Consider the following 17263-nt stretch of genomic DNA (forward strand, 5'->3'; position numbering starts at 1 on the left):
ACGGCATACTAGAGAGGGCAGCGCGTACCTCTGCAGGGCTCAGTGGAGCCAATAGGTACTCCCTCTCCTGCAAGCCACCGCATGACGATATGCTCTTGGTAATCCTTGATAGCCTCTTCAGGCGTGACCCACGTGTTTAGGCCAGCATAGTATCTGTGGAACCTGTCCACAATGTGAGCCATGTCACAAACCAATTGCTCCCCTTCATCCTGGATGCCTATGATCACCTCGGCTTCCTTCCTGGGGCGCGCTAGCATCGCAAGTGGGGCTCCCAGTTGCTCTCCATCTCCATATGTCTTTGCAACAGCATATTTACCCAGGTGTTTGACCTCGTCATTAGCTGTATTGTGATATTCTTCCATTTTACTTTTAATTTCCCCTAATATGCTAGGGTCACCATCCCTCTGGTGCCTTGTTTCCAAGTCCGCTATCTCCTTTTCTAAGTGTGCCAATCTGCCCCTTAATGATCTAAGGGCACCAGCATGTTTAGTGAGCTCAGAGCCTCTAATATAAACTTGTAATATGGCAAAACTGTTGACTGACTCCCTCGCCCCGCCATTGATGGGAAATAAATCCTCTTTCGCTTGTGCTAGTTTGGACTTAAAAACTGGGTCCAAAAGGGAGTAGGGAGGGAATCGCCAAGTAAAAACAGCAATCCCTGGGGAGTAAGCTCCAGGTCCAGTATCACAGGTGTAACAACAAAGCAACCATCAGCCGACCTTGGTCAAGCACTTAAATTCCATTAATCATGTGTATCAGAGTGAGTGCAACATCTCCCAGTATCTGCTGTTGAAAGATACTAATTTAACATAAAAGTTCACAAGAAAAAAGGAAGGTGCACTCTGTCAAAAGTCATACAAGACCAACACTTGTGCTTCAGAAAATTTTTCTTCTTTTTATTTGAAGATGCTTGATAAAACACAGGCACACAGCCAACGTGTTTCGTTCACTAGTGCCTTGGGAACTTCGTCAGGGCTATAATAGTTATAAAAACACACATAAATACACATATATAATACAATTATATATCACAAGACAAAATACAAAATAAAATATAAATGAAAAATAAGCAAATACATAAAACAAAAGGTCACAAACAATCAAACAAAGTCATCAATTTAACGGTTAGCCCAAAATCGATACAAACCACACAAAATAGACTAAACATTTGACCACAAAGACAAAATCTTATTACGGTCAGAATATATATACAGTATACCACATATAAAAACAAACGCAAATATGTTCCTTTGTATACAAGAGCGTAGCATATAGCCACAATACAAGATATCTCAAAGTGGGAAGAGTATTTCCTTAAGAAAAGTAGAAGGAAAAATAATAAAGGAGAATAAAAAATAAATAAATGGTTCAAATTCAATAAAGACAACGCAAGGATGCCGAAACTCCAAAGTTGTCCACAAGGCAGAATGAGAAGAACACCAAAAGAGGTAAAAGCCAAAAAAAAGGATAACATAGTCCACAATTTATAAAGAAAAGAGTTTAGAATAGAAATCAATAAGGGCAGCCATCTCATCTTGTTAACAGTATCACAGGTGAGTGGTCAGAGTGAATGCGAAGAAGGGGCGTACACTCAGATACTCGTGACACTAAACTCCTAGATATCATTTAGTAGTCTGTGCCGGTGTAGATATCGTGGACTGTGGAGTAATGGGTGTATGCTCCACCCTCTGGACAGCTGTGTCTAAATGTCAACTAGTCCTGTACCTTTTGCTATTTTCATGAGTACCCTGGCAGCTGCGGATGGGCGGCAAGGAAGACCGCTCCAGCAGTCTCGGTATCGATCAAGTACACAGTTGAAATCTCCTCGATCTGTGGGAGATCACCCCACTGCAGCAGTCGAGCCCTGAAGGAGTGACAAAACTGTTGTCGTTATTGGGACCATTCACCCATTTTAGAACTCCTTGTGCGGAAAACCCTGCAGAATGTTAATGGCCATGTAGTTGTCGTCTTATCAATGCGTCACTATCAGGTAGCAGGTGAGTGTCTTGCAAAATTGATTTGTCATTTGAGATAAGCTACCACCTTCCAGATTTTGTGATGATCATTAAGACCTCGTACATTCCAGGTGATGAATAGCAATTTTGGCTTATCAGGGTGGTCCACCCTTGCCTGTTCTACGCCTCACTCAGTTCTTCTTAAAAAGCAAAGTTCGGTCATGCCCGGTCTGTGGTCGTGTTTTATTTTTCCCCCATAATATAAAACATAAACATAAAACAACTAATTCACCCACACTATGTAACCCCCAACAAAGAAAAACTGCGATTTGCATGTGGTGGAACACATGGGTAGATGTTAGCGACCATCTAAGTCTCCGACAGACCCAGTCTCCCCCATCCAATAATCCATAGAGAAAGGTCTATAGATGCACGCATTGCTTAAGAGGCAAGGAACAACAACAACAAAACAAAAGTGTGGGGGTGGGGACAAGGAGCATGGAGGATCACTAGCCCACCCCAACCCATCTTCATGCCCTAAACTCCCAGTGCAGGTGCCAAGCAATAAGCAATACCAGGTCAACTGTTCCAGTGAGCGCTGCCGATATGCAGCTGTTTTCATGTACATTTCCCAAAATAGCGACAGAATCGTTTTATATTGCAATAGGAACCAGTGTCTCAGGTGACGGAACAGTGTGGTGAGACATGACCGGCAGCAGTCTCCAATCGATACCAGTAAAGACCGCAGTAAGGGAGGGTCTTGGAGGTCTGTGGGTCGCATCACATTCGCCACTAGTTCAAGGTATAAACCGGACTACGGAAGGTTAGACGCGGCACGGCCAAATATATAGTGTGCCTACCTTCTTTCATTTACAGTGCATTTATATTTTATCTCCGATGTGACTACATTTTAACTACTTTTACACTTGTGTTGCCCTCACCTTTTTACTCTTTCTTCTGGGCTCTCAGCCGTCCCCTTTCCGCCACGGCTTGTGCCGCTTGAGCGGAGGAACCTGCATCTCATATTATTTCCACTTCCAACCGGAAGTAAGTGCATAATTTGGTCAGTGCTCTAGTCGCTGCCGCCTCTCCTCCCCCTCCCTCCTCCTCTTCATAAGCCAGTATACAGCGTGGACGCGCAGCGGCGTGCCAAAGGCAAGCCCTTCTGCACCTGGCCGTCGCTGGATGTTGGGCACCCTGTCCCTTCTCCCCGCTGTCTCCTTCCTCACTCGCACACTCCTCTCCTCACTTGTTTATCCTCACTTCTGCCCGTACCTATGGCTATTCTGCGCTATTCAAGTGAAGAATTCAGAGCATTAAACTTTGCCAGTCCCCCTGAGAGGTTCACAACACCCTGCTCACCAGTCTACCCTCCTAATGATGAGGCAGAAAACGCTCTAATCAAACCGCCCCCTCACACTAAATCAATTCCACAGGCTGTTATATGGTCAACGACCTAAACAATTAACGGGGTTTATTGCAACGCCCGTTCAATCCCAAGACATGCTCTCGAAATATGGAGCCTGCTAGGCTCCAAGAAACCCGACCTCTTCTTCGTCACCGAAACTTGGCTGCCTTTTCCTGCTCGAGCTTGGCTCAGCAGCAGGAGGGCAGAATTGTGTCTCTGACCGGCATCAGTCATAGCTTGCTGTCTGGTTCTGGAAGATTGGTACTGAGGGCCTCTGGGAGAAGCTTTACAGTGCATAGAATCATACTTCCCACACTGTTTACGGTGTGAGATTATGATTCCAACGTGTTTGACACCAAACATGACCGGGTTCGTTACAGCCAGTTTAGGGATGGTCATCGCCTAATGATGCAGGGCCACTCTAATGCACTTACAACCCGGGAGAATGGACTCCGAAGGTTGTAGGGGTGCTCGCTCATGCAGGCAGTAAAAATAGCTAATTGTGACATTGTAGGTGACCTCAATCTCCATCTTGAACCAAATCGAGACTCTAATATTAATAATCTCTTAGGAGACATGGTAGCATGTCAATTGACCCAATCTGTCTCAGGGGTCACACATCTGGCTGGACATCTCCTGGACCCGGTCTTTTATAATATTCCCACCCTAAAGGTCCAGGCTGCTCTACCGATGACATGGACTGACCACTTTCATATTCCTATTTCTAGAAGTCTTGAAGGCACTAAATTACAGTACCATCAGAATCCTTAGATCAAAGATCCTTGGCATAAGCTTGACTCTAATAAGTTTCGGGCAGCCTTGGCACTCAGAGCCCTGAACTGTCATCTAACATGGAGGCAGCCAATAGCTGGATTACTCAAGTGCTAGACAGGTGCATTCTTGCTAAACTGTCTCACTCTAAAAATTATCAGGCCAACGTCTGGTTCGACAAGTCCTTGACCCTAGCCAGGACAAATTGCAAGGTTCCAGAACAAGCCTGGAGACGCTCCTACGAACACACAGCCAAAACACACTACAGAGATGCCATTAAGGCCTGTCATAAACTTATTTGGAAGCAAGAGCCGCACACTTTGCGAACAAAATAAAAAATAGCAACAACCCTACTAAAACAATTTGTTCTCTCCTAAAGGACATAATGAAACCCTCTACAGCTTCAGAGCACACTATATCCTCTAACCCTCAGTGTGAGGAACTGGCCAAGTATTTCTTTGGGAAAGTGGAGTGTATTTACGACCACTTTGGTCCAGACAGCAAGGACTGAGACCCACATTCGGTGCTGTCCTTAAGACACCCTCCCCCCCCCCCCCTCTTCTCTGAAGATCTCTTAGCTCTATTTAATAAGGCAACCTTGGGTTCTCCGGACCACCCACTTAAACCCGACCTCTTCCTAGAGTTTCAGGATTGTTTGCTCCCTGAGTGTCTGCAAATGACTAATCAGTCCCAGTCATCAGCCTTGGTACTGAAATTGTGGAAACATGAAAAAGTGATTCCACTGTTGAAATAAAACCTACTCTGGACGCTTCTAGGCCTGAAAACTTCTGTCTTATTTCTCTGCTTCCTTTTCTCACTAAAATTACGGAATTGCATGCCAATGCCACTGTAACTCTGAAATCCAACTCTATTCTGGACCCCTCCCAAAACGGTTTTAGACCCCAAAATAGCACGGAATCTGCTCTGCTGGCGGTCCCAGAGCTTCTATGTGTCTCACTGGATGAGGGCAGATCTGCTGCGCTGATTCTGCTCGATCCGAGTGCAGCATTTGAAACTGTCTCTCACAAGATCTTGTTGTCGGCATCGGTGGCAAACCTGTCTCCTGGTTCTCGTCCTTTCTGGCCGACAGAACTTTCCAAGTCATCTTCCTGCACTATCATTCCCATATTCAATCGCTACGCTATGGGGTTCCCCAGAGCTCTGTATTGAGTTCAATATTTACATCCTCCCGTTGGATGGCATTAGTTGCGAAATCTCGTAACATCACCCAGGTGTCTTACGCCTATCACACGCAGTTGGTGTTCTTTCTCCAACTACCCTACGCAGAATCCTGCCAAATTTCAAGAAGACCCGATTATCATCCCTGAATGGTTGGTGTCCAACTGCCTTCAATTAAACTAGAATAAATCTGAAATCCTTCTCCCGAGGAGAGATACCTACCTATGGGGCAGTCGCTGGTGGCCTCCTGCGCTAGGTCTGTCTACGCAGCCTAAAACTGCTGTCAGGAACCTGGGTGTCTGGGTAGACCGTGCCCTATCCTTTGATGCCCAGGCAAAATCAGTCGCAGGCACCTGTTTCGGACTCTTAAGAGGCTTAAAACCCATTCTGGGACTCTTTGACTCCCGCACGCGTCAGATGGTCGTTCAATCCACCATATTGTCTAGGCGTGACTATTGTAATGCATTGCTCCTCGGGTCAAACAAGATGGTAATCAAAAGGCTTCAGCAAGCCCAGAATGCCGCAGCTCCGCTTCATTTTGCCCTTCCGAAGGATTGCTCTCTGGTTTTATTCACAGTCTGCACTGGCTCCCAGTGGAGAAAAGAATTCACTTTAAGGCCCTATATATCTCCCATAAAATTCTCCTGGGCTCCGGCCCCTCATTTTTGGCCAATCTGTTCCGCCCCTATGTTCCCTCTCGTGCGTTGCACTCGGCTAGCCCATATGCCCCTGGTGAGAAGAGCAAGAGCTTGTGGGCACTCCTTCCATGCAAAAGCCCCCAACGTCTGGAATTCCCTGTCTATCGATCAGGTTCACACGTGATCACTGGGCCTTCAGAAGGGCTGTGAAGACCTGGCTATTCTCTGACTATTAGCTCTCCCTGGCCGGTCCTGCCTTGTCCGATTCTAGCACTGGGCCGCCCCGTTGCTGGGGCAGTCATGCGCTTTATGAATATTATAACATAACTTAGAACCAAGCACCCTGCCTTCAGGATTGAAAGGGCTGCATTAGGGGTAACTTATAGGTTTTAAGTGTAGTGACCTCAGATATAAGAGAACTTATATCTGTCAAAACTGGTGCATGCACCAGCTTACACAGGACGCAATGGCAGGCCAGGAGTCACTATTTGAGTGGTCTCATGAATGGCATAATACATGCTTCAGCCCATCGGAGAACCCTGGTGTACCTATGCCCTGGGTACCTTTGTACCATATACTAGGGACTTATCTGGGTACACCAGTAGCCAATCTGGTGTGTACCTCAGTACTCACAATGTCCATTTTAGTAAGGAAGCACAGAGACACCGGGGTCCTGGTTAGCAGGATCCCAGTCAGACTAGTCAGAAAAACATAAGGACACAAGCAAAAAGTGGGGGTGACCATGAAAGCAGATCCTACTTTCCTACAGGGCATACTAGATGATGATTTAGAATAAATCGCACTGTGCATTATTACTGGGAATCTCGATTTGCCTATGGAAAGTATTGAAAATGTGTTTAGCTTTTTTTCTCCTCCTAAGGAAAAAGTTCATATCGGGTTAAATGTTGGCAAGACAAATAGACTGCATCTTTGACTATTGTTTTGGTTTCTTCCCACATAAGTAACCTTTGAATGATGTACACAAATTACACTGAACCGTAGGCCCTGTATTTTATTTATTGTGGCACAACTTTAGAAATAGACAACTGCCATCATGTTAGACCAATTACATCGAATAAGTTGAAGTCTGTGGCATAACACAGGTGCCAGCAGCGGGATCCTCCTCCAGGTGAAAAGCAGTGTAATCAGTGCTCAAGGATAGTTCACCACCACGGCCCCCTGACTCTTAAGCCTGTTCCACAGCTGGTCGCAGTGCGCCCCAAACTCCCTAGATAATCATTGACCCGCATCAGATAGAGGCATTTAAAGCGTCCATGCTGCAAGTTTTTAAGACACTGCCAGCTCCCTCCACAGTACCTTCTATGAAGTCACAGGTGCCAAACTCTCATTGCTTTCACTTGGCCCTGTGCTGACGCCGGTTCAGACTTCCAGTCTGATGCCAAATTCCATGCTGGACACTTCTATGCTGGCACCTCCTGGCTCCGGTGCTGGATCAACGTCATCTCGTCCCAGACCTGACTCTGAGCTTCTTCTACAATGCTATACTACCAGTGGTAGAAGGCCCTGCTTGGCTCAGATTTGTTACAACATTAGCACATTATGCTGATGAAAAATATAGGGTAGGAGACAACTTACTCAGCCCTGTTTATCCAGATGCTGGACTCTGTTTCAACAGAGTTCTGATTTAGAATTCCCACTGGTCCACCAATGGAAGAAAGTGCCTCATTTGCAGTTGTGGTGTGCTGACCTGGGGCTAGACTTGAAACACCAAGAGCAATTAGGGCCCTGATCTCTGCCCCACATGAAGCCGAGTGCTGAGCACCTAACTCTGTTCCCTCGTCACCATTACATTCCACTGTGTTCCATATCCCTTTTTCAGCCAGCATGAGCTTAGACCTCCCATGACACAGCTGGACATGTATTGTTCATAGGCCCCCTAGCAATTAAAGACACTGACACACTCGGGGTGCAGTAATACCAGGTCGACCCAGAAGTGAAGGCTCTGTCCAAGGCACATTGCATCTCCACAACAATTCCCCTCTTGGTACTTTACTTAAAAACCTGCTATACTGAACTCGACTGCTTTGCAGTAGCATGGTTGATGCGTTCTTGCCAGAGCAGTTCTTGACATGAGGCAAGGATGCTTGGCAAAGGGGTCCTGGAGTAATCGTGTTTACAACACTACTGTGCCTGCCCTCATTAATGGGGCCTCTCCCTGACCCAGTACACCTGAAACACAGCTTGTCAGACCACCAGAAGAGCAGGATGATTATGATGATGATGCTGCTGTTGTTCAGCCTGTAGCTCACCATCAATGATTCTAAGTCTCATATCCAGCTATACATAGGCTGCTTTTCTCTGGGGACATCTTGGTGTTGTCATCTTGAGGGTCTTTACATCCCCTGATTGAGGCCAGGCTATCCAGTCTATGATAGTGATGTTTACTTTGCAGCTGCTTAGCCTGTTAACATCTTGCTTCCTTTTGGTACCTTTTCCTCATTTGGTACATGTGGGCTCTCCAGTAGAACTTGCACCTCAATGGGTCCAGCAGTAAGGATGGATTCCAGACAAGATCCGCCTCGTCATGGATGCCTCTCTGGATCTGCAGTTTTGACTAATGGACATCTATCTGACTTGCGACAGGCGTTTCTGCCTTCCCTCGCCATTAGTTATGGTGGTAACCGTTGCATCATCATTCAACATCAGAGTGAGGGAGTGGATGTAAGGGGCCTGGGGAAGGGGCCTAGATAAAGTGGAGATTCAGGGTCTCATGACCCTGTTGAAGCAGTGCTGTCACATAAATCTGTTGGAGCTGCATGCTGTAAAGTTATACCTGAAGGCTCGTCTGCCGTAAATCAGGATCAAGTCAATCACATGCAGGGCAGTGGGGGATTGAGCGCTTTGTTTGTGGAGGCCCTGCAGTTGTGGCTGTGGCTAATGCTCAACAAACTCTTGTTTTCCACGTTACGTGTAGCAAGTACACACAGCATCAGTGTGGATGAGCCCAGCACACTTCAGCTTGTCAGTTTTGATGAACTATCAAATCTTGACAAATTGCCCCCATCCTAGAAGATCCTGGCAGTATTCAGCCACATCCAAAAGTGCTCGGTGACCCACCTTTTTTACCTTTCAATATCCTTCATCAACGATCTCTGGGGAAATGCATTCTGCCTGTGAAGGAACTTCAACCTTGTCTGCATTTCCACCACTGCCTCTGATACCACTCATTCTGAGGAAGTTGAAGTTGGACCGAGCACAGGAACCGGATTGGATTTGGAGGGTTTGGTTCTAAGAATTCCTGATCCTGAGCATCACAGTAACCGGACTCGGTTTTCCAACTTAACATCCATAATCTGCACCGTCGTGTCATGGGATTGAGTGAGACCAATTGGATAGACTTTGATCTTCCACCTGAATTGGTGCATGCCATTCTGGCTGTGTGTCGTCCTTCCACGAAGTCTGTATGCTCAATTTGCTGTGCTACCTTTGTCTCCTGGTATTCAGAGGTGCGTTGACCATTTACTAGCAAAGTTGTCCATTGTACTGCTGCTTGTTCTGTCTTTGACCCACCAAGGTTTTGTTTTGGGTACAGTTAAAGGTTATTCACCAGCCCTGCCTGCCTGTCTTCATTATTCAAATCATCTCTTGTGAGCAGTTTTCTAAGCGAGTTGTCACACACTTCTCTCCTGCTCCTTTCACTGTGCTGTAATTTGGTCTTGACCTTTCTGATGTGTGCACCAACTGAGCCGCTTCATAGATGCACTCTTCGGCTCCTCTGTGCCTCCTTTCACGTAGGGCAGTCTATTACGCTTCCCACAATATTCTCTCCTCCGCTCCTTGAAAGTCTCTCCACATTTTAACCAGGCAATTCTGCTTTATTTGAAGATCTGCAGCGACATTGTGCCTGTTCAGTTCTTCAGACCCACCTCCTGTTGGAGGAGACTGCTTTAGTACTGTTTATAGAGGTGAAGAATCTGTGGGTAGAAATATCCACCAGAGAGATAATTTACTTATCTTCTGTAATACTGTTTCTGGTGGATGCTCTATGTACTTTTAGATTACTCATCAATTTAAATTTCGCTTACTACCATCTTCTTTTCAATTAGGGCATTCTCGTCTCTAAATCTGAGGGTGTGTAAAAGAAGAGAACTGGGCATCTGTGAGCACGATTGGCACCTATATACAGTTCTGTTCTGTGACATCTGCAGCAAGATGTAGTCACATTTCATGACAATATTAACACCCACTAGTATTCCACTCTCTGAATATCTGGAGCTTAATACCTGCTCACAATTTCTCCAACTGTTTGCATTGTAGAAACATAATTATTCATTTTTTTTGCCTTTTCAGGTCACTGGGGTTGGCTACAATGGAAGTGGAGAAGTGATCCATGAAGGCGAAGTTATTCATGGCTTTAGCATAAAATCCTTCACTAACATTATTGAGGTATTTTATAATTATTAAAGTGCTTAATATTGAGTGACTGCATATTTTTATTGAACATAACCTTTCTAAAAGATGACTTTTCCCCCATTAGGCAGGATGTGTATGCAATGATGCTGAAATAAGGACCGGCACGTTGATGGGAAAGCCAACAGAAGGAGCCTTGATTGCCCTTGCTATGAAGGCAAGTCTTATTCTCTGCTTTGATTTATTTTTTTATTTTCTATAACCTGATGGTGAGAATGTGAAGCTTGCGATCCAAAAAGAGCATAGTACACAACCAGAATAGTGTACCTTTATTTGATACATTACTTAACAATTTGCATTGTCTGAATCTCAGTAGTTCACTTGAAAAATTGCTGACTTTGAATATCAATATTTCAAATGAACTGTCACATTAAAAAGCTTCTGAAAGCGCTGTGATACCGTGATCTTACATTTAGTTCTACTTCACAGGACTTTCAATGAAATGATAATAAATATCCAATGTGCACACATTCCTACTAATTATTTTTATTTTTGAGTTGAGACATCATTCACCCTTTCAGCACATAGTCCAAGCTCGGGCAGAGCACCAACCTGTATTTGTATACGTCAATAAGCTGGGATCACTACTTTAAGATTAGTACTTGAACAGCAAGGAAACCTCATTTGATTGGATTTGTTTAGTCCGTTCAAAGTGATTTATACTCCATAGTGAGGCTCTGTATAAATTACCTTCTTAGGATAATATCACCTGTTGTTTGGGAAGGATCGTATCTTTTTTTTTTTTCTTTAAGGCATTCGTATTAAGTGGAGCTGTCTGGTACCAATGAAATGTTCAGCCTCATTCTCTGACACCAGTTAATTTTGTGTTGTTGGATAATACTTTGTTTTCCATCACCGGGTCCTCTCTCGATTCACATGATGATGTGTTTGGGGGTGAGGGGGCGGGGATAAATCATCTGGTACCTGGACCGAATCCTTATGTCATTGTTAATTTATGGATTTAGTGTGAGTCACAGACGCATCTTGGCCCTATTTCAGTATCTTGTACCAAAGGAAAATAAAATTATAGACTTTTTGGCCCACTCCCAAAGTGCTGTCATATTAATATTTAATTGAATATTTACCAATTATATGTAAAGAACATTATTTGTGCTGAAGCCAAACAATTTTGGGGGTGCAAACATGGCAAGTGTTTACTTCACTGATGTAAAATAAACCATAAAGATCAAACGACAATACATTCATTCAATAAGCATTCTGTAGTGATAAGGTATACCATATAACTACAGAATGCTTATTGAATTAAGTAATGAGTGGCAATTGGGGCCTATTACTTTTCTGCATTTTTAGTCTTTTTCAAAATGTTCTTTTGACAAAGCAAATGTCCCAGCTTGTTTTCACTCTTCATTATTTTTAGTTTATAAGTTCCTTTTATCCTCTTGTTGGTTGGGTGATGAAATCCTAGATGTTTTCATGAGGACACGCTCACCGTGCTTTTTACTGATATTAAATTAGTAATATTAAAGTTGCTGGTGCTGCTTCCAGTGTTTCTCTAACTTGTGGTGAATAGGTAATTTGAGTATACTGGCACTTGACCATTAAAAAATGTACTGTTATGGAAGTAATCCGTATTGGAGAATACAGAAAAATCAGAAGTTCTATTGTGCCTGTGGTAGTCTTTGTACATTGCACACCATTTATGATGTGGAAGAAGAGCACTTAACCTCTTGGATAAGCCCTTTAAAAGTTATCACATGTTCTAAATAGAAAAATAGTTTTCTTGGTCATTAGTTTTTAGTTTGTCAGGGGCTCTAATTAACGTCTTTTCCAATATCCTTAAATTAAGGTATGCATACTTAACACCAGACTGTTATTCATGATCGAGCTCCACAATTACAGCGCTTCTTTCTAAAAGTCTGGGCTGGCATCTAAAAATCTAGACTCTTCAATGGTTAACAAAGCATCCCAGCTCGCCCTCTTCTTCTGGACCGGTGTGGATACAAAGTGTGTTAGTTACCCTGCTTAAATGTGTTTTCATGAGAGGTGCATATTAGTGTATTGCTTTGGATGACATAAGTTGCTACCTTGGCTATGCATATTAACATCAGCTGCCGTTCCTACAGTTGAATTCCCTGGTGACCTGTGGTTACATCTGTAGACAGCTATAGTACCTAATTCTGTCATATATCATATCAATTCTTTGTTGTGTTTAGCATAATCCATAACAATTGCATTCTAAAGTTAAAATTGTTAAAACAAGAATTAAAAAACATCAATAGATTAAGAAGCATCCACAATTTGTGAACTGTAATATATACAATATCACAGACATCTAAAAATAATAAGAAATACAAATATTTCCACGTAATGGTAGGCCCAGTTTCCTTGTAGTTGCAGCAAATGTTGCTTATCCAATTAACAGGAATAGCACCCACACTATTAACAAGTTGACAGACAACGGAAAATAAATAAAAAAAAAAAATATATATATATATATATATATATATATATATATATATATATATATATATATATATATATATATATATATAGCTCCAAGGACTTCACTCAAAGAATGAAGGAGACCGCACTCAGCAAGGTTTCTCGATGCGATTATTTATTGCATTGTTTCGAGATAGCAGCAGTAACACCAGGACGCGTTTCGGCGTTCGCGCCTTTTTCGACTGAGTTACAATGTGCAGGTTACGTGAGCAGTATTATATCCGGTTCACATGATCTAGTTCCGGTTCACTTAAACATAAACATAGTGAAAAGACTAAAAATACAGTTTAGATCGGACTTTTGTTCGCTTGAAAAAATACTATATATTTAGCATCACCAGTAAATAATTCTTAATTCATTATTACAAGTGAGAAAAGCATTTTGGAACCAATAAAGTAAATAATTAGACAGGCGGTCAATTTAAGGCGAGTTATTACCCTGAATGAGTCAAGTCAGCCTACAATAATTAATTCAAGATTCTGCATTTAACCAAAAGTAAATATTTACATATAATTCATTTCAAACTCTCTAGACATAATTGAGCCCTGTATGGGCATAAAGTGACAGTAATATATTCATCACAGTGAAGCAGGAAAAACACTCTGCCATCTTAGTCCCCAAATATCGAAAGATTATACTGTTTCAGCGTTTACCTAGGTGACATGACAGTTCCTCCTCTGTATTCAAACCATAAGGTGTTGTGGTTTGGAGGTCAATAATAAAGCGAGATTCTAATCTCCTCAGCCTCAATTCCCGATTTCCCATTCGGTCACTGACTGGGACATGATCAAGGCAGAAAAACGACAATAGATTTCTGTCACTATTGTGATGTTGTGCGAAATGTCTCGCTACAGGGTATGAGGTGTCTTGTTTTTCAATTGCTCTGGCATGTTCTAGGATGCGCTTTTTTGTGGGGTGGATCGTGCTGCCAATATATTGCTTTGGGCAAGGACATGTAAGGCAGTAGACGCTAAATGGCGTATTACAAGTCATCAATTTGTTGATTGGTCTCGGTTTTTTCATACCAGGGACATTGTATGAAGATACCTTTTTACTGTTCCTACACGCCTTACATTTCAGACAAGGGAAGAAACCGGAGACTTTACTGATAGGTTGGACAAAAGGAATAGGTTCATAGTGACTGTTAACCAATTTGTCTTTTAAGGATCTACATCTTCTGAAGGTTATTTGTGGATAGGGTGGTAAGATGTCGCCTATTATTACATCTGTTTTCAGTATGTGCCAGTTCCGGCAAAGAATCTTTCTCAGGGTATTTGTCTCATTAGAGAAAGTTGTAATAAATCTGCAAATGTCTGATGTTGTTCTAGTCTTAGCACGGTTTGTGTCTAGTAGGGATTGTCTTGAGATTTTGTTAACCTTACTTAAGGTTTTCATTAGTAGGTTAGGACAGTAGCCACATGATCGAAATCTTTCAATGGCAGATGATGCTTCATATTGAAAATCAACCTCACGGGAACAATTTCTTTTTAGACGTAGTAATTCGCCGTAAGGGATGCTGTTTTTTAGAGATTTTTGATGGCTACTCTGTGCTTCTAATACTGAATTCCCTGCAGTCTCTTTTCTGAAGAGAGTGGTACATATGCTCCCGTCTTGGACAAAGACTTTAAGATCCAAGAAGGGGACTTGTTGCGTGCTAATTTGTCCAGATAAATGAAGATTCAAAGTATTTGTATTAAGTGCTGAAATATATTTTTCAGCTTCATCCTTAGGTCCCTTCCACAAGATAAACAGGTCATCTATGTACCTATACCATAAAACAACATTTTTAGTCCAATGTTCATATGTATCAGCCCAGGCCACCTGTCTCTCCCACCAGCCTACGAATAGGGGTTCGCATAGCTGGGGGCGAAGCAGGTGCCCATGGCTGTACCCTGGATCTGACGATAGTGTTGTTTGTCAAACAAAAAAATGTTGTTATTGAGGCAGAACAGAATAAATTCAGTGAGCATGATATTGTGCTCAGCGAATTGGAGAGATCTCTCCTTCAAAAAATATTCCACTGCCTTCACACCATGCTCATGTTTAATGATTGTGTAGAGGCTTGTAATGTCCAAGACAATCATGAGCATGTCAGACTCCCAAGGTGTATTGGCAATGTTACAGATGAAATGCGTCGTGTCTTTGATATAAGAAGACAATGTTACCACAAACTCCCTCAAGAAAAAATCAATGTACTGAGACATATGCTCTGTTAATGACCCAATGGATGACACGATAGGGCGACCTGGCGGTCTGTCCTGATTTTTATGGATTTTGGGTAAATGATAGAAAGTCGCTGTAGTGGGATATGGACATGTTAGATATTTGAATTCATCAAAATTGAGCATATGTCGATCAAACCATTTCTGAATCAATATATGATATTCATTGATACTTGCAATATACTCAGATTTAACAATAGGAGAATAACATGATCTGTCTGAGAGTAATCTCATTGCCTCCTCCACATAAAACTTTCTCGTCATTAATACCACATTCCCTCCTTTGTCGGAGGGTTTACAAATTATGTTTGGGTCATCCATTAGTTGTGAAAGAGCAGTCCTTTCTTTCACGGTAAGGTTGTTGGATAAGTTCGTAGATTCTGAGAGTCTCAATGCCATGAGATCTTTCTTCACTGATTCCTCAAAGATATCTATAGAGTCGTAAGGAGTAACTGGAACAAAGGTTGATATTTGCTTGAAATGGATTTTTGGCGCAATTTGTTCAATACCAAAGCTTTGGATACGGGAAATATCTTTAGTAGCACCTAATCCCATTGTTTCTTGACTGGAAAGTACACACAATGTTTCAAGGTCATCCCCTGTAAGGGTTGTTGTTGGATCAGGGACAGAAATCTGCTGAGGTGCGCCACTGATATTTCCTTGCACGTTTTTGGATTTGAAAAATTTCATCATTTTTAACTTCCTGGAAAAAAGATATAGATCGATCCGTGTTTGTGTATATTCACACCTTTTTGCTGGACAGACAGTTAGGCCTTTTTTAAGAACAGATTCTTGTTCCTCCGTTAGTTGTTTTTGAGTCAAGTTAACAATAGTGAGATTATCAGGGTTCTCTAATTTTTGGATCCTCTTTTGCTGCGGGTTTGCCAGGCGATTCCTTGATTTTGGCTTTGAGTGGCCGCCCCGTCTTGTTTTCCGGCTGCATTTCTTCTCCTTGATGTTTGGAACCTGCCGCGTCCCCCTCTTTGTCGTGAGTTGCGCATTAGTTTGAACTCCTCTAAAAAACGACTTTGTATTGAGGAGGGCATGGCTGTTTCACTAAATTCCTCCCCTGATTGCTCTGCGTCTGTACTCACGTTTGATTCAGAGGTATCTTGGATTTCCTGATCTTGAGGAACAATCCTTCTGAGCGCTTTCCTTGGCCCATCAAACTTTCGTGCCCAGTTTCCTTGTAGTTGCAGCAAATGTTGCTTATCCAATTAACAGGAATAGCACCCACACTATTAACAAGTTAACAGACAACGGAAAATAAATAAATAAATATATATATATATATATATATATATATATATATATATATATATATATATATATATATTCAGTAAATGTCCAATAACGTACGCTCTCAATACCAAAAGATTCCACAATGCAGATGATGCGGCAAAGGGGTGTTGATTCACAACGCGTTTCAACTACAAGAGTCTTGATGAAGTGAATAATGGTGCTCGTACTGCTGGCTTACTAAGTACCGATGGGCTATGAAAATGAACATAGGACAACCAAAAATTGTGCCGAGTAGCTGCGGCGGACATCTTGGAAAGGTCTAAACCTGTATTAACATTGTTATGTAACACATGCATTGCTAATGCTTTGCTGCAGAACTGATAGAAAAAAGTGCCATCCTAATCTTCTGTTATCTCTAAAAATACACACAGAAATTATCTGAGTAGTGGTGTAAATGCCACCAATGTGTACCATAACATCAAGTGAGACATAAATCACAGCATTATCACATCTGCAAATGTAAATACACACAAATTGTTCATGAAGGTAATTTGCATTGGACAAATGTCCTGATCTGTATGTTTAAAAGTAGCTGTGTCTAGTACGATACCAATGGAGACATAAATGCCCAAAAGAACAGTAAACGATCTGAACATCAATTAAGATCGACATGGCATAAACTCTTCATGTGTGCTCAGAGCCTTATTAGATAACCGGGCAAGTGCCCCTATATTGCATAACCCCCTCTTGTCACCATCCAGGGAGTTGACCACTCTCAATACACATAGCAAAATGATAAAAAGAGAATAGAAAGACTGTAATGACCAGATATACAGGCTGACAGTGTTGGAAAAAAGGTAGGTGGTGGTCCACAGTTCTCATATGCCCAATCTCACAGTACTACCAGTGAAAAGTGAAGATGAGGGGAAAAGGGTAGGATGCCCGTGAAGAGTG

General features: G+C 42.5%; 1 protein-coding gene across 4 annotated transcripts in view; it reads left to right on the forward strand.

The window, feature by feature from the left end:
• ATP2C1 (ATPase secretory pathway Ca2+ transporting 1) overlaps window positions 1-17263 on the forward strand; it is an 831636-nt gene that overhangs the window by 612758 nt on the left and 201615 nt on the right. For all 4 annotated transcript variants that reach the window (XM_085630651.1, XM_085630649.1, XM_085630650.1 and 1 more), the window contains 2 exons: window positions 10263-10358; window positions 10450-10539. In XM_085630651.1, the coding sequence (XP_085486777.1) occupies window positions 10263-10358; window positions 10450-10539 (186 nt within the window). The remainder of the gene's footprint in view (window positions 1-10262; window positions 10359-10449; window positions 10540-17263) is intronic.

The sequence above is a fragment of the Triturus cristatus genome, chromosome 10 (assembly GCF_964204655.1).
Source record: "Triturus cristatus chromosome 10, aTriCri1.1, whole genome shotgun sequence".
Taxonomy (NCBI): Eukaryota; Metazoa; Chordata; class Amphibia; order Caudata; family Salamandridae; genus Triturus; species Triturus cristatus.